At 33.4% G+C, this 19,211-nt stretch overlaps 1 protein-coding gene across 7 annotated transcripts in view; it reads right to left on the reverse strand.

The window, feature by feature from the left end:
* Positions 1-11,650, reverse strand: part of LOC148599979 (uncharacterized) — a 37,176-nt gene extending 25,526 nt beyond the window's left edge. Inside the window, exons 1-3 of one of the 7 annotated variants that reach the window (XR_015918250.1) lie at positions 11,347-11,650; positions 8,666-8,808; positions 7,845-8,263 (exon numbers count right to left, since the gene is read on the reverse strand). Coding sequence is in view for 1 of the 7 variants with exons in the window: in XM_088559691.1 (XP_088415817.1) it covers positions 11,347-11,399 (53 nt within the window). In the remaining 6 variants the exon portion in view is untranslated. Of the gene's footprint in view, positions 1-65; positions 133-7,844; positions 8,264-8,665; positions 8,809-11,116; positions 11,248-11,346 lie in introns of those variants that run through there. The other 6 variants (XM_088559697.1, XM_088559695.1, XM_088559700.1 and 3 more) reach the window with 6 other exon arrangements.
* Positions 11,651-19,211: the final 7,561 nt, after the last annotated feature.

Raw genomic sequence — 19,211 nt, forward strand, 5'->3', positions numbered from 1 at the left:
ATATTTTGAGAGCATGCCCTGGTGTTCAAAAGACTGATATCGATAAGGTCTGTCTAAAAACTTACCTTTGTTTTTTTTTCGCTTTGAAGTTTCAATCAATGCTTATTCAAAATGGATCGTTAAAGAAAATATCTGAAAAAACGCCAAAATTGTCTCGCTGAAAGAAGTCTATAAATAGAACTTTTTATACTTTGTTATTTAGTACAGTTTATAACTTGTCATAATAAAAGAGCTAGAATCTATAAAAAAAAATCATTTTTCGACCCTGTATGTTATATTGAACTACAAATAATATGAATAAGGTATTTGCCTTAAATTTAAGCGAAGCCTTTAGTAGGTTCCCTTTGAATATATAATGTCCGAGCAGTTCCGATCGTTAAATAACATGTAGGTCTTTGAAACGTTTTGTTTAACGTGTGTTACTACATGTCAAAGATTCAATAATAGATAGAGATGTAATGTTTTTGCCTTGTCAAAAGTTTCAAGTGGTCAGTATGGCACAAAATAGACCGAATTTCTATACATTATAAAGCGAGCTTAGCACGCGTATTATCTTGTTTTGTGAATTTGAAAACACTTTTAAGAACCTTTTTTATGCTCTTCAGTGATGTGCGCTAGTCCATTAACTTGACCACTACCATCTCCACCTTTAATAGAGATGGGTAAGTTACTAAATGATGATTGTATAATGTTGTAAAAGTGGTCAAAATTGCGTCACCAATTTTCTCAACAATATCGTTCGCAACATGATTGTGTACGTGAGTGAGTAAAATCCGGAAAGCGTCAAGTTCGACAGGTTGTCAATCACGTGAAACGTTAAATCTAAGTAAAAATATCATGTATTATCTTTGAAGTATGCATTTTGTCTGTGTGCATGGCTTTTGGCTTGATTCAGGACAGAAATATTGAAATGTAATAAGTAACTCTTCAAATTGATTAAAAAATGAATGTTCGTTGTGATAAGACAACATAAAAACTACATCCAGATTTAAGGTTAGATCTTTGTAGTTATACCATCGTGGACAAATGTGTAGCATTAATCTGATGTCTATACTTGTCTCTTTTATTATTCTTCTTTTCCATACTATGAACCAAAAGGTAAAAATAGATGCCTTTTATTAAATATCAATTGCCTTTATCCAAGGGGAAATATAATGCTTTTGCTTTTATTAACTTTCTTTTCATCTGTGGCAACATCCCTTCGGCTCCTGCGTATGAAGTGTTCATATCACAACTCCTACGTTATGCCAGAGCTTGCCGAAACTAAGCAGACTTTTTGTATCGCGCTAGAACTCTAACAAATAGGCTTCTGGAACAGGGTTATGTTGCTACATGGCTTAAACCATACAGAGGTACTTAATGCTATTGAATCTGTGGTTCCTAGACCAAATATTAATGCTATGCAGCTAACAGAGAAAAATTGTGTTGTTTCTTTAAATGAGAAAAGTCAAAAGGATATACTAATGTCCGCCGGACTTAAAATTCGAGACAGGTCAGTCAGTTTTGTTAATGTAGATAGCCAGTTAACGAATGTTACAATTAGAGACATTCCCTACGATCTTAGTGACATATTCGTTACAACTAACATGACTAGATATGGGCAGGTTGTTGAAGGTTCTGTTAAGCGAGGCTATATCAAAGACACTAACATTGAAAATGGTACGAGATATTTACAACTCCTCAATTGTATACCTGTTCTGCCTAACAAAGTGCTATTTGGTAAGCATGAAGTCAGGCTTTTTGCTGACAATAACAGAACCGCTTGTAAATTCTTTAATGGTACTGACCACCCCTCTTTTAAGTGTAAAGACAAACCCATTAGACAGCGTGAGTGCTATAATTGTCATCAGCTATGTCATATAGCGAAAGACTGTTTCGAAGAGGTTGTCGGCAATTATTGCAAGTTGCCTGGTCACATTAAACGTGATTGTGTAAAGTCTCAGGATGACCAAACAAGACGAGAAATGGGGGAATATGCTGCCGAAATTATTGAAGGTAGGTGAAGCATGGCCCAGACGCTACAGGACGATGATGAGTCAATTGCCGAACTTAATTCTAGATTCGAAACATCAAATGGTAAAACTGTGCTTTTGGGTGCCTCAAATTGTAAACGACTGGGTGATTTCAGTCCTGACATTTTAAACGCTTCAGTATCAGGTGCATCGTTTGAGAAAATTGACGAATTGCTTGAACATGTGACCCCTTTGGTTGAAGAAACCAACTGTTATGTTGAGAATGTCATAATGTGTCTTGGCACCAATGATATCACCCGAAACAGGAATGATCCAGATGAGGTGAATTTAAGTGTGACACGTGCCCTTGGCTGTATTAAGACAAAATTCCTGAAACTCGAGTAGGCCTGTGTATAGTACTTCCCCGTTAAGGCAAAGGTCAACACATTATAAAACTTAATGACACAACCAAAGCTGTTAACAGCTTTCTTACTAAGCTTAGTAAAAGAGACAAATCTGTATCTTTAATTGATATATATAATGTTTTCATTGACAATGGTAATACACCTAGGTCTTTATATGATGTTAATGGTCCTAGTGGTGTACACATTAGTGGTAAAGGTGTAGACAAAATTATTGATCAAGTGACTTCTTTTATGTCAAACTCTCAGTCACAGACTGAAGCAATTGTACACACACCAGCCATGCGTACTAAACGCAATCTTAGCGCCACCACTACTTCGTCGTCTGCTGAAAAGCAAGGTAAACAGCAAAAGCATAGCTAGGCCAAACTCCGTAACAGGAGTGATTTGTCAAGCAGTAAAAATTTAACTGAAAATCTGAACTTTGTATGCTTAAATGTTTGTGGATTGAGGTCTAAATTATTGTTACCTGAATTTCAGGAACTAATTATCAAGAATGACGTACTGATATTTTTGGAATCTAAGACTGATAATTTTCATGTACTTGAAATGCCTGAAAGGTATAGTTATTTCGCAAAACACAGATGGAAATGTGATAAGAAATCTGGTGGTATAATTATTTGCTACAAGAAAAATTTTGAACATTTTTCAAATTTCCAAATTCAAAATTGTACAGTGGCTTATTACTGACCAAAAATTATTTGATTTTGATAAAAGTATGCTTATTGGGTGTATGTATTTACCACCAGAAAATACAAGGTATACAAGTAATGAAGCATTTAACGAGGTTGAAACAGAAATGATAGATATGTGTAATAGATTAAATTGTTTACCTACAATTGTTGGTGATATGAATGCAAGAACGAAATTATTGGACGATGTTGTTATTCCTGATGACAGTCTTTTTGAAAATTTAGAAGATTTTGATGATGAAAACTTGATGTTGTATCTCTATGATTTTCATAAATTATTAGAAAACAGTGTACCTTTAAAGCGGTCTTCAAGTGATAAATCAGCGCCCAATAATTATGGGTATAAACTTATAGATTTTTGTAATCGCAACAATTTATATATAGGTAATAGTAGATTACCTGGAAATGATTATATGAAAGGTTTAACTACATGTAATAATGTGTCCTTAGTTGATTATTTACTTTTGTCGTCTGAAATATTCCCTTTGATAAAATAATTCAATATACTTGATTTGAATCCCTTGTTTTCAGACGTTCATTGTGGTTTGTATCTTTGTGTTCATGCTTCGGCGAACATTTTTACTACGCATTCCAATGATAATTGTAGTAATCCACTCACGCATGTGCAGTGGTATCCAGACAGGGCAGACCAGTTTATCGAGTCAATATTCAGTGACGTCACACAATTAGATCAAATATCGTCATTGCTGTCTGGGGAATTTAATCCAGGTCAAGGTGATGACGCAAAAATACGCATAAATAGTGCTGTTGACAAAATTTGCGATCTTTTTAAAAGTACCGCTGAGAAAGTATTTACATTCCGTAGAAGTTCAGCTATAAAAAGAAAATCTTCGGGTCAAGGTTGGTTCAATGCAGCATGTAAAGAAAAACGAAAAGTATTTCACAGGGCAAAGAAAAGGTATAGCTTTCTAAAAAATAAAGAAAACCGGGATGATATGAAGATTTCAGGGAAGGCATATAAGGCTGAACTTAATAAATGTTTCAGAGATTTTCAACATAAACTAGAATCGGATTTACAGGATTTGTCGAAAAAAGATTCTAAGAAATTTTGGAAAATTCTGAAACGATTAGATAGAGGGGGTCTCAGAATGATGTAAATATCACAGTTGAACAGTTGTATGAATATTTTAAATCGCTAAATAAGAGCGATGACGCAGAGGAAGACAATATTGAAGATTTATTAGACAATATAGAGAATAACGATATTATTGATATTTTAGATAGGGAAATCTCAGAAAACGAAATTTTGTTAGCAGTGAAAAATTTATGCAATGGTAAAGTTCCCGGGGACGATGAAGTAGTTAATGAATATATAAAAAGCACGGTACATCAATTCCTGTCTATTTATATGAAACTTTTCAATCTGGTGCTTAATGCGGGGATTATTCCAAACTCTTGGTTAACAGGGATAATTAAACCATTATACAAAAACAAGGGAGACCCAAGCAATTTAGATAATTACCGTGCAATATGTCTTACGTCAGATCTGGGAAAAGTGTTTACCTCTATTCTTAATTCGAAACTTAATAAATTGTCAGATGAGATTGGGATTATTATTGATGCCCAGGGTGGATTTCGAAAGGGTTATTCTGTTCAGGATAGTATGTTCGTCATGCATGCTTTAATGTCATTATATTTGAATTCGGGTAAAACATTATTTTGTGCCTTCGTAGATTTTAGAAAGGCATTTGACACTGTGTGGAGGGTGAGACTTTGGCGAAAACTTGTAAAAATAATATTGGTGGGAAAATGTTTAATGTTATATTGAATATGTACACTGATATTAAGTCTTGTGTTAAGAGTGGGGAATTAATAACTGAATTCTTTCCTTGTGAAATTGGTGTGAGGCAGGGAGAAAAGTTATCTCCCTTTCTCTTTGTCTTATACCTTAATGACTTGGAAGAATATTTGTCTGAAAACTCTGTGGATGGTTTAAAAATGTTGAGTGAAAAGGTTATGGACAACCTTAATATGTAAAGTTGTTGATTCTTTTATACGCCGACGATACTGTTATTTTTGCGGAGTCAGCACCAGAGTTACAAAAGGCACTTTCTGTCTTTGAAAAATATTCTACTGATTGGAAATTGAGTGTAAATGTAGAAAAAACAAAGGTTGTTATCTTCTCTAAAAGGAAATCACAACAACATGTTTCTTTTAAATTGTTTAATCAAAATATAGAAATAAAAGACTCCTATGTTCACTTGGGTCTTTTATTTAATTACAATGGAAATTTTTGTCCAAGCACGGAAAAAATTGGTTGATCAAGCTCAGAAAGCTCTTTATGCGCTATATAAAAAGATTCAAAATATTTCCATTCCGATTGATCTGCAATTAAAATTGTTTGATGTATTGGTTGTTCCTATTTTGACATACTCTTCGGAAATTTGGGGGTTTGAAAATAAGGCTAATGTTGAAAAATTACATCTTCAGTTCTGCAAACGTATACTGGGTGTTAGATCATCTACTCCAAACTTTATGGTTTATGGGGAACTTGGGAGATTTCCACTTGAACTGCAGATCAAACTGAAAATGGTTGGATTTTGGCATAAATTACCTTCTAGTGAAAATAAACTGTCTGGCAAATTATACAAATTATTCTACATGTGTGAACATGGTGAATATAATTTTAAATGGATTAACTATTTAAAATCTATATTTGATAACTGTGGACTCGGTGAAATATGGAATATCCAAGAGAATGTTGATGGTAATCTTATGAAAATTAACGTTAAGCAGCGTCTCCAAGACCAGTTTATTCAAAAATTGTTTACTGATATGAACAACTCATCTAGAGGTGAATATTATTCTAATTTTAAACATGAATTTCAATTGGAGCCTTATCTTTTAAAATTAAAGTTGAGTTACCGGATAAAATTTTGTAGATTAAGGGTATGTAATATAAAGTTTCCCATTGAAACGGGGAGGTGGAGGAATATCCCAAGGGAAGATAGAATATGTAGAATTTGTGGAACTGGTCTTGGGGACGAATATCATTATTTTTGTGAGTGTAATAATAATGTAGTTTTAGACTTAAGAAGAAAGTTTATGCCATCATATTATACGAGGTATCCAAGTATGTATGGTATGATAAAATTTTGCAATATAAAGGTATTAATAAATGTGTCGATATTCATGCAAAAACTGCAACAGATGTTTAATTAGATACGCTATTTGTATGCAATAATATTGTGAAAGTATTGTCTTGATAACTTTATGTGTGATATTTTCTGTTTATATGTATGTCCTTTATATTTATATATACATTTATATACTCCTGTTGCGCAGTATTCTGCGGCTGAGTTTTTACTAATAAACAGTAAACAGTAAAAGATTGAAGTTATCACTACAGAAGTTCTATGGTCGTCATCATGAACTCGTGGATCGTTATAGTGTATCCATCAGCACCATAAAAACTGATTTATTCAACGGGTCATAGTTTTCCTTTCCTCGTTTGTCTACCACGGACTTGACTTCTTATGAGCAACTCGGCGGGTGTTTCTAGAAAAGCAGAGGACTCTTACCCTACCGGTGCACCTGGTCCATGCTCCCAGTTTTTAGTGGAGTCCGTGTTGCTCATTTACTTTTGTTACTTTGTATGTATAATTTTAGTTACTTTATGTTCTTTGTTGTGTATGTCTGTTTTCCATGTCTGGTCTTTGTCCCTGGATTACATTCTTTTGATTACCGCTATAACTTTGGTTCCCTTGATTACTCTTTGCATGTAGTGCGAACTCATGCTTATATGTATATGCACATTTGGAACAGTATTGTACTTTTTACAGTGGGCTATTTGTCAATGTAATACATGTGGTTATTAGTCTCCTTATTAGATATAATATAAAGTCGACTGATATTAATCGCCAGACGCGCTTTTAAAAAGGTAATAAAAGAGATAAATGATCCGTTTTCAAACTTCAATTGTGAGTATTTAAATATATTGAAATACAAACTAAAGTCGAACTCTTTGATTGGACTTTAATTGATTTGTTATGTAGCCAAGTAAAGAATTTTGCTTTATACCTGCATGCTTCACCTTTTGCTTTATTTTAGATCGAATCATTTAAAAATTTGAAAGAAGCTCTTACCTAACAATTAACCAAATCAAAAATGAATATTTGTTTTAGATTTTCATTGAATCTAGGTTTTCACTGATTGAAGTACAGTGAACAGTCTAGTGATTTTGTGACTAAGTTTACAAATTTGTTTCCAAAGATGTTGAAAAGGAATACAAACATTACATTGTCTGTTTATGTGATTCCAGATAAAATTTTAAAAATACAACCAATCAAATCAATTAAATAATGAATGGCCGTTTAAAAAAAGGGGGGGTACAGGAAACAAAAGACATTGGCTTTAGTCCAGGTAGTAATCATGACGCAGCTTTTATCATTTTTTTCAACTAATTCACTGTAAATGAGGATATATGTAAACCTTGAACGTCAGATATGTTTACCATAATGCATATATGCTGTTGTTATAAAAAAAGAGTCAAACATGTTTTGTTTTCGGTAAAGATTCTTTTTTGGCGAAATATATGATGGACTTGATTATATGCTTGATAGAGTAATATGCAGGATATATCTACATGATGAAAGCATATATTCAATAATATACTTATATGATTTTAGCCATTAATTTTGGTAATTTAATACTATTTGCACGGATGCTAAATTGGTATACCTGCATATGAATGCTCAGTCATGCGCAAAAAACCAGTACAAAAGATATGAACATACACAATATTACTACCAATAATGTTGTTTAGTTCGACAATGTTTATTGAATATATACATCGCAATAAACGCATGTAAAAATAAATTTACAAGGAAATCAATATCTAGGACTCAACAAAGAGTGGAAGTTTTAATTGAGGAAACATGAAAGCTGCATCCAAACAGAACAGCGGAATTTTACACCACTATATTTAACTGTCACATCATACACCAGTACAAAAAGAAACAGGAAGCCTTTTCCCAGATATCAACTCAAATACTTCAAGGGCAGGCGAGGCAATGCCTGTATTTATATGTACATATAGCAGTATCTTGAAGAGTGGATTATTTCACACAGCAAGTTAAGACGTTGGTTTTAGTAGGTAGCTGACTAAACGTGTATTCAGTTCTGCTGACAAAGACCTTAAACGTTGAGTCATGTCCGTTTACTTGATTTCAGATAGCTATTAAAAAGATGTGTAAATACAGAACAAAAAATAAAAATGGCGAAACATTATCCTAAATAGATCAAGGAAGTTAACCAAAAGTTAAAAGCAGTACTTTCCAAAGGACAAAAAGAGCGTTTCCTGCATTCCCTTTCAGTAAACTTTTGTAACTCTAGATATTTGTACTAATAAAGAGTCAACATAGTATAATATTACTTCATTTGATGGTGTTCTTATAATCATCAACATAAATATTCTTTGTCATCACGCAATCACATAAGAATTCATTGCTTTACCCAAGCGTGAATATATTGCGCATCAAATACCAGGTTATTGTAATGATGCCTTTTTGGTAGATCGAGCATTAGTACCAATATAAATTATTTCTCTAGATTATAGAATAATCAAAGTTATGCTTACAAGATAGAGTGACAAAACAACTTGGTGTTATAATAATTTGTCCGATTTTGGGTGGCTTGCCTACGTGGGAATAAAGATCTGGCTCAGCTTGTGTAATTGATACAAAGACTGGTGTCCGCGATTGTTTAATGGTGAATTAATATCTGCAATGGGATGTTACACAATAATAAACCAATCAATTAATAAAACAACAAATAAAACCTGTAGATAAGAAACCAATACAGTAAATACAAAATCCGAAAATGACAGAGTACATCGAAGAGTAAATTGTCCCGGGCCGGAAGTTGCATTTTTCACATTGAAACTGAGTTAAATCCAGTAACCTTCAAATTCTTCGGTTTATCAATCTTGTTAATTAATGAATCAACTGATGATGTCTTCTATCAAATTTGAAATAGAAAATAAAACATTTCCATGTACATGTTTTATTACATGGTTGACTTTATGTCAGACAGCAACGTCCACAAAATCAGAATGTACCACTACTTCTTCAATTCTAACAAATCATGAAAAATATATTTAGCCGGAATGTACGGAATTTATACAGTTATATTTTAAAATAGGCCTAGAGTAAGGGACCAAATTCTTTTAAATCATTGGAACTTTTGTATTCAGCATTTGATATCAATCTCATGTAATTAATTTGAAAGGATTAAATTCTGTTTCAAACGAAAGCTTTAAAGAAATTGAATATGCAAACATTTCACTGATTTAAAGAGTTATGTCAAAAAAGAAAATGGACGGATGTTTTTTCTTCTATAAACAGCCGTATATCGCACTGTACACCAATGATTCAAAAAACTAAAACTATGCACCAGCTGTAATGATTGTTGATTTAGTACGATGTCATACAATAATGTATATCTACATGTAGGAGAATAGTGTAACCTTAAACAAAAAAATATTTGACAAAACTCGTGTGAACAGTTAATACGATTCTGTTGACGTTTTAAAAAAGAAATCTTTACTTTTATCGTTATTTCTACTTATGGGTATATAACTCTACTAAAGTACAATATTTTATTACTGTTTGTTTATAATTTAAAATGTTTTGTTCGGTCGCCATGTAAAAATCTATTCAAAATTGTTGAGGAAGAACTAAAACGTTGCTATCTCTAATTATGGGTATTTAAATCCATTCAAAACGTTGTATCGCGGCATGAAATTGGCTGTATTTCTAATAATTATAATGAAGCTCTTTATTTCGCAATAAAGAAAATCATTTGACAAATGTATGGAAGAATAATCAAGGGAACCAAGGTTATAACGGTAATCTAAAGAATGTAATCCCGGGACAAAGACAAGACATGGAAAACAGACATACACAACAAAGAACATAGAGTTACTAAAATCATACATGCAAAAGTAACAAAAGCAAATGAGCAACACGGCCTCCACAAAAAAAACTGATAGCATGTGTACCGGTAGGGTAAACGTCCTCTGCTTTTCTAGAGACACCGACGGAGTTGCTCATAAAAAGTCCGGGATAGACGAAAGAGGAAATGAAAACCATGACACATTGAACAAATCAGTTTTCATGGCACAGATGGAGAAACCGTAACGATTCAAGAGTTAATGATGACGGCCATAAAACTTTTGAAGTGATGAGTTCAATCTTCAACAACAAAAACCTGCTCCAGAAGCCTATTTGTTAAAATTTTAGCGGCGCAATACAAAAAGTCTGCGTAGTCTCGGCAATCTCTGGCATAACGTACGAGTTGTGATATAAACACTCCATACGCAGGTGCTGAAGGAAAGTTGCCACAGATGAAAGGAAAGTTGACAATTCTGAATTAAAAGTCATCACGTTTGTCGTAAAGTTTGGTCAGTAGTTTTCCTTTTCCAGCGATTTCTAAGTGTAGGTCAAGATATGAGGCTGACTTCACATTGTCTGTACTATCCTTTATCTCAAGTACTTTGGGTAGATGCGATGTATGAAGTCCCCAAAATTAGGATTGTTTAAAGATAATACGTCTTTATAGCGGAAACTGAGATTAAAGGATCTAGCTAAACGATATTCCTTCTTTCGGATCAGATCAGCTATAAAGTCAGCCTGATGAGAGTGAAGAAAGGTGTAGATATACAGTGGTACAGAAAACAACATACAAACAGAACATTAGACTTTTATGATATTTGTCCCGAACTTATTTTTATTAAGCTGTCCGACTCAATCACAAATGTGTCTCAATAATAAAAGAAAACGAAGATATTTAAACTATTGTAACATCATATAATTCAAAAAATGTATCATTATGTAAATAAAGCAACCAATAATAAAATTGGTGAAATATAATTCGAAAAATGAAATTTTGATAATCAATAATTCAATTAAACAAAAAAACGGGGATTTTAGACTGAATGAAATCACGTGTTCATAAATGAAATAAAGTGGTCGTTGCAAAAAATTTGATAATATTTTAACTAAAGTGTAAAGTAAAGTACTTCTCTTACTGTTTTTAGTACATTATTGTGTATCAAACTTGTCAGTGTTCAAGAATGGAGCTAAATCAAACAACAAGATTCCTTGTACAATTGAGAACATCTCTTTATGTTTTCGTCTTTCGTTCTGTCTGTGTTTGCTTTGTTATATATTTACATATCAATAGTGTAAGGGTTGTGGCCAATGGTTAAATCATAATATAGGTTACATGAGCAATGTAAACAAATGAGAAAAAACTTACTGGTAGAATCGAAGACCTGTCGTGTCTGTTATGAATTCGTGTTCATGTATCATTTCCCAATCATAACATTTAAATTATCACATGACTCATTGTTAGCTTAAACGTAACAAAATTTACAATGTCAAATGGAATAGATAAATGATCTGTTGACGTTACCCTTATATTCAATAGTTTAATCTATTGAGATCAATTTTATATATATCCCATTGTTTGGACTTTTAGGGGTTTTGTTGTGTAGAAACCAAACTTAAGATTTAATTTGTTATAGGAAAACTATTAGTACGTGGGCTGAGATACCCCCGTGCACCCTCTCCACTCATCAACCAAAATACGATTTTCAGGTACCCTTATATCTCCTATTGATGAATCTTTTTGTCGCCACAAAATAAACTGAAGCATTGTTGTATTTTTGGCTACTGTTTATATCTCAATGAGGCAAAAAATCATTTTTATAGTATTATCATGGAGCCCAATGTCTCAGTTTTACGATTTTCGTAGTCAGCAAATATCAAAGAAATGCAAAAATGGGATTTTCGATTTTTAGGTCAAAACAACATATAAATTCGACTCTACAAGTTTACTAAAACGTCTCAAATTTTGTATCATTCGATAGTTAATTCAATTTCCTACATAAATGAACCACGAAAAACTAATTATCAAAAAATGACGTTTCAAAAATATTACCCTACCCCAAAGAAACTGGTCTCTGTCAAACATGTTTCTCATTCATAACATAGTGACATTGAAGAACTCGTATTTTAGGCATTCATAATTAGATTGTCTTGTCCCAAAATCATTGGAATGTTGTGTCAAAGATTGTCTTATTCCACAATCATTGGAATGCTGTCACAAATAACCGTGTCCTCATTAACTGGAATGGTGTTTCACAGATTGCTGTTTCATACTCACTTGAAGGCTTTGTCACAGATTGCTTTGATCCACAAATATTTGAATAAAGTATCACACATTGCCGTGTTCTGTGTCACAGATTCCCTTATATTACACTCACTAGAATGCTGTCACAAATTACCGTGCTCCACACTCACTGGAATTATGTGTTACAGATTGCCATGTTTCACAATTAGTTGACTGCTGTGTCACAGATTGTCTTGTTTCAAAAACATTGGAGTGCTGTCACAGATTGCCTTATATGACACTCACTAGAATGCTGTCACAAATTACCGTGTTCCACTCCCACTGAAATGCAGTGTCACAGATTGTTTTGTTCCACACTCACTTGAATGATGTGTCACAAATTCCCTTGATTCACAATCATTGAAATGCCGTGCGACAGATTGCCGCGTTCCAAACTCACTCGAATGCTTTGTCAGAGATTGCTTTGTTCCACATTTTTTAATGCAGTGTCACACATTGTAGGGTATAAGGGTTAGAATTCCTCCCCTTTTTTAATTTCGTCTTCTTAAATGAATATGTTTCCCTTTATTCTGTTCCTTGTACCAATTGTTAGGTACAGACCATTTTTGTACTGATGGGGGGAAGGCTTGCTTTGTTATAAAAACAATAAGATTACTCTAAATTTTAGCCATCAGTTATCGATTGATAAAAAATAGTAATATTGTTTAATATTTCCACCATCCCTTAACAATGTAGATATTCAAAGACATATTTTTAACTATGGCTGCCACTGAAAAAAAAGAAATAATTTCCGTGCCTCGGCAAAACTTAAGTTTTTAACTCCGAGGCCCTTTCAGAAAGAAAATGATCTGTGTCTTAGTTTCATATTACACAAAAGAAATATCCATACAGTAATACTCAAGTTATTATTCAGACATGAAATATCTACAGACGACGTCAATGACAAAATGACGAGAACATGATACCATTATTCCACCGCAGACATCAATGACGAAACTGACGATAGCATGATACCATTATTCCACCGCAGACAACAATAAAGAAACTGACGATAGCATGATACCATTATTCCACCGCAGACAACAATGACGAAACTGACGACAGCATGATGCCATTATTTGACCGCCGACAACAATGACGAAACTGATGACAGCATGATACCATTATTCCACCGTAGACAACAATGACGAAACTGACGACAGCATGATGCCATTATTTGACCGCCGACAACAATGACGAAACTGATGACAGCATGATACCATTATTCCACCGCAGACAACAATGACGAAACTGACGATAGCATGATACCATTATTCAACCGCAGACAACTATGACGAAACTGACGACAGCATGATACCATTATTCGACCACTAATAACGTATCTGTATCCTGTTTGAATCTTAATATGTCTTTTGTTTGTTTCAAATTTTTCTAGTGCAAAATCTTCAATTACTAGTGACATAAAAAGAACCCTCTTTAATAAAGACTCCAACAAGGACCTCTGTAGTAGATACAATCAGGAAGACATGCACAATATCATCATCAGATGGCAACGATAAATTGAAAACACCAACAAGACCACCGTTAAAGAGTTGAAGCTAACCAGAAATAACGTGGCATCATACCATTATGCAAGAAATGCGCAAGGACAAACAAAAAGAGAGTCTCGTAAAATATGGTTTTTTTTACATCAGCAGTCTGTGTAATATTACAATTTACACAAAAATATCAGATTTGCTTGAAGTTCAAGTAAATTCTTGATATTTAAAAAATTCAAAAGGAATAACTCGTCTATTCTAATGTAAAATAAAATCAGACTATCTATGGAGGACTGCAATGGCTTGATAATGTTTCACAGTAATTTTGAATTGAAGACAAATTTAATTGACACATGATCACAATTGACATATCATTAAGTTATTGCAATACAAAAAATTAGTAACTGTAGAACTTTAACTTCTTTAGCATTAAAATTACTTACAAAGAAACAAATATGCGGTAAAAGTTGTCAAATATTGTAATAAAGTCTACAAACAAGAACAAACAAAACAAAACAAAACGAACAAAAAAAAAAACACACAATAAAAGTTTCCACAATGAAAAAAATCTTGATTATTCAAACTCTTGTTTGTTCCCATTAACAAAATTCTACTATTGATGTATAATGGACAGCATTGACATGGAAGCAAAATGGATTATCTTCCTTAGAACTACAATGTAATATGATGTACTTCAGAATTTTAATTATTGGACTGGATAATAACAATAATGCCCATGAAATGTTCAAACTGTGTGCATTTTAGTGAGATAATAACTCACCTTACCAAAATTGTATGAACAATCTTTTTCTTTGATTATGACAGTGCAAATCGTCAAATTACACTGGTAAAACTACTGTCTGATTTTTAAAGAGACTGATACTTAATACATACATTACATAATTCTGAATAAAAAGAGATACAGTATAATTACAAATAATTTTAGCAAGCTCGTTAAGAGAATTTCCTGGTTTAAATAGGAAAAATGTACATGTTCCTAATAAATTATTTAAGCATTTGGATGGAAAAACAAAAGAGAAGATGCACAATGGCAAATAATTTGTGAAAGTAGCATCAACTTCTATTTGGCGGTTTCAGAGGTGTTGCGGATTAGAAGACACCCTCATTCATTGCCCGACAAACTTTGCATCAAAAAACCCAAAATTCATTCAGATGGAAAAACAAAATAAGAGGTGACATCTTGTAATAAAAAAATCTGTGAAAATTCAATTACATTCCATCGAGTGGTTTCAGGGGAGTTGTAGATTAGAACAGAACTGACGAAAGGAAACCATGATCACTAAATACGTGATGTACATTTGTACATGTACACGTACATGTATATACTCCTTTTCATGTGCACTATGGTGTGGTGTTTAAATAAATATAAAAAAACAAGTAATATTGACATATGACATATTCGTTTTTCCCCTCTCCACAGAATAAAAACAAAACATAACAAATACATATACATATATAAATGTACATGTATAATCCTTCGAATCCTTTTGTTTTAGTTATTTTTTATGTATGATTTTAGTTACTTTATGTTCTTTTTGTGTATATCTGTTTTTCATGTCAGGTCTTTGTCCATGGATTACATTCTTTTGATTATCGATATAACCTTGGTTCCATTGATTATTCATAATAAAGAAGTTGTATACATATCTATACCCTTTACCCCGGATATGTAATGTGAAAGCTTGTTATCATCAACGATGTTTCATATACAGTACAATCTGTCTTAATCACATTCTGAATATCCGAAAATCTGTATAAATCAGAAACTTTAAACAGTCCTTTTAATTGAGTATTTGAACAATGCTTAACCGAACACCTGTCTAAACCATTTTTAAGTTCAAAGTGAGATTGGTTAAGACAGGATTGGATTCATATGTAATAATTGATAGTTGTATCCATAAATGTTTGATGTTAAAATATCGGGTATGAACTGGACAAATATGACAGACTAATATGTCGATGTTTGATACAGTATGGCTTTACTCTTGCCAAAAACTTTCATTGAAATCTGTCTCCACAAAACACCTTCTGGACTTTGAAGATGGTTTTGTTTAGAAAGGTGCGCGGTTTGACAAGGTTATAAATACATGTTAATTAATATCAAATGATTTTAAAAGTTTGGTGTAGAGAGGTATTTAGGGTTCGGATAAAAAAAGGGTAATAAAGGGAATCAAGGTTCTAGCGGAAATGCAAAGAATGTAATCCAAGGACTAAGACCAGACATGAAATACTGACAAAAGTAACAAAGGATATATATCAAATAAAATAATACATATAAAGTAACAAAAGTAAATGAGCAACTCGGACTCAACCATAAATGGGAGCATTGACCAGGTGCACTGGTAGGGTGAGCGTCCTCTGTTTTCTAGAAACACCCGCCGATTTGCTCATAGAAAGTTTTATATGTTGTGTGTATACATTATCTATTAAGTTGAACTTGAAACTATCAAACGGTACGACTTACAGCGGTGGTCTTGAGATAGTGTACTTATACTGTGAAATCTTAGCATAGATCTTTCAAGATGTATGCCCCATGGCGTAAGTCTTTCAAGAATTTTGTCCTTTAGAGACGGTCTATAGTCGTGTCCCCTAGCGTACGTCTTTCAAGAATTATGTCCCTTAGGTTAGTTCTTTCATCAGTTATGTGTCTTAAGATAAGTCTATCAAGAGTTATGTCACTTGGCCAAGGTCTTTCAAGTTATGTCTCTTAGCCTTGGATCGTCAAGAGTTATATACCTTAGCCTAGGCCTTTTTAAAACTATGTCCCTTTGTCTAGGTCTTTCAGATTCATGTTTCTTAGCCTAGGTCTCTCAAGATTATGTTCTTTAGCCTTGGTCTACCTACTTAATGCAATTCAGCAAAAAAGTAAAGCACAATTGTTTTTAGTTTTCACTGCTGCACATGGACTTGATATTGCTTAGTTTTTTTATTTATTTTGCGCGAGTCCTCAACAGTACACCATAGTAGGATTATCATATATCAAATTATTTGATATTTTGCAATACTTAAATTGGATTCTGACACGAAACTGTCACCAAAATCGTTGAAAATGACTGTAGACGCGTAACCTAAATATTACATACAGAACGGGCATAGTGTTCTAACAAATAACAAAACGAAATGCGCGATATATACCCTAATTTCACAGGAAGCGACGCAAAAGTCAGCGCATTTCTCATATGTTAGTAACCATGGTGGTGTACGTTGATTTTAATTCTGTTTGATCACTTTCCTGAAAGAGTTATTGGTGTAGACGCTGTACATCATCGGGAATTTAGCAATAAACTAACGGTAAACCTGCATTTTTATACACAGAAAAAGAAAAAATGAAAATATTATAAATATCCATCTATTATAGAACCGAGGACAAGAACAATCAGGGAAATGTTAACTGCATGACCAAAATTCTACTATTTTTACGAATTCTAAAGAAAATGTCCACCTCTATATTCTACCTCTATATAATAGGTCAAGACTATTATCTGAATATAATAGCATTAAAACCTATGATTTTTCAACACTATATACCTCTATTCCCCATACTCAGATGGTACACATAGATACAAATATATAGTTCTTGGTAGAGATTCCTCATACTTTGTAAGAAATAATTCCAAATCATCTTCCAAATATACAGAGGAAGATGTTTACAAAATGCTGGAATTTTTAATCGACAACATATTTGTCCAGTGTGGTGGACGTGTTTTTTAACAAACGGTCGGCATTCCAATGGGAACAAATTGTGCTCCTTTACTTGCTGACCTATTCCTTCACTCTTATGAGGCTTACTTTATAGCTGATCTGATCAGAAAGAAATAATATCGTTGGCTTGATCCTTTAATCTCAGTTTCCGCTATATAGATGACGTATTATCTATAAACAATCCTAATTTCGGGGATTTGATACATCGCATCTACCCAAAAGAACTTGAGATAAAGGATACTACATACACTGTGAAGTCAGCCTCATATCTTGTCCTACACTTAGAAATCGATGGTAAAGGAAAACTATTGACCAAACTTTACGACAAACGTGATGACTTTTCATTCAGAATTGTCAACTTTCCTTTCATCTGTGGCAACATCGCTTCGGCTCCTGCGTATGGAGTGTTCATATCACAACTCATACGTTATGCCAGAGCTTGCCGAAACTACGCAGACTTTTTGTATCGCGCTAGAACTCTAACGAATAGGCTTCTGGACAGAGTTATGTTGCTACACGATTGAAGTCATCACTACAGATGTTTTATGGTCGTCATCATGAACTCGTGGATGTTATGGTGTATCCATCTGCACCATGAAAACTGATTTATTCAACGGGTCATAGTTTTCCTTTCCTCGTTTGTCTACCCCGGACTTGACTTTTTATGAGCAACTCGGCGGGTGTTTCTAGAAAAGCAGAGGACGCTTTCCCTACAGGTGCACCTCGTCCATGCTCCTAGTTTTAGTGGAGTCCGAGTTGCCCATTTACTTTTGTTACTTTGTATGTATGATTTTAGTTACTTTATGTTCTTTGTTGTGTATGTCTGTTTTCCATGTCCGGTCTTTGTCCCTGGAATACATTCTTTTGATTACCGCTATAACCTTGGTTCCCTTGATTACTCTTTCAACCAATTCGCGCGTGGTTTTAATGTATTTCATGCTTTAGATATCTTTAATGAATGTTGTTACATATTCCTAACAGATAAATTTGAAATATGCATTTAAAAAACAATTTTTGAAACTCTAAATTATGAAATTTTGCAGAAATGTATCTCAAATACACATAATTTTGCGATTTTTAAACAAAATGTCCGCATGGTTTTTTGACGTAATTTTAGTACATGCGACGTTGAGTGGAGAGGAATACGTCCGCGGTGTTTTAAGGACCAGCCCATATGAAATTCAGACACTGCTAAAGGTAAAGTGATTCATGGTGAGAAAAAAACACCAAACAAACGATTTCCAGTCTATATATGCTATACTTTCATATTACTATAATTGTTTCTGTATTCCGATCTGCACTTTTTAGGAATCATGCATTCATCTCCCACTAAAAGTTACCAAATGTAGCCAAATCAAGAATGATAACTCTTGCAAAGTGCCAATTTCATGTAGAATCTATATTTTTTTTCTCATAAGAGCAACAACCAATGAAAAACACAGACTGGTTGTTTGATCAGTCTCGGAACAAGAAATAAAACCGAATTCGTGGGTTTTTTTACATGCATGAATCACTTTCTGTCTGTTTTTTTTAGAAAGACTGCTACTTAAGTGTAAAAACTTTTTCTACAATACTCGCATTAGAAATATTCAAACAACAAAAATATGATTTGATTATCATAAACAACGCCAATCATCTGTTAAGAACGAATACAAAGAAAGAAGTTAGCAAAATCAGAAAAATCACAAAAAACAAAGAATTGATGGTATAAGGAAAGGTTAAAAATGA

The sequence above is a fragment of the Perna viridis genome, chromosome 13 (assembly GCF_037379345.1).
Source record: "Perna viridis isolate PV_CMFRI_1.1 ecotype Kerala chromosome 13, ASM3737934v1, whole genome shotgun sequence".
NCBI classification, from domain to species: Eukaryota; Metazoa; Mollusca; class Bivalvia; order Mytilida; family Mytilidae; genus Perna; species Perna viridis.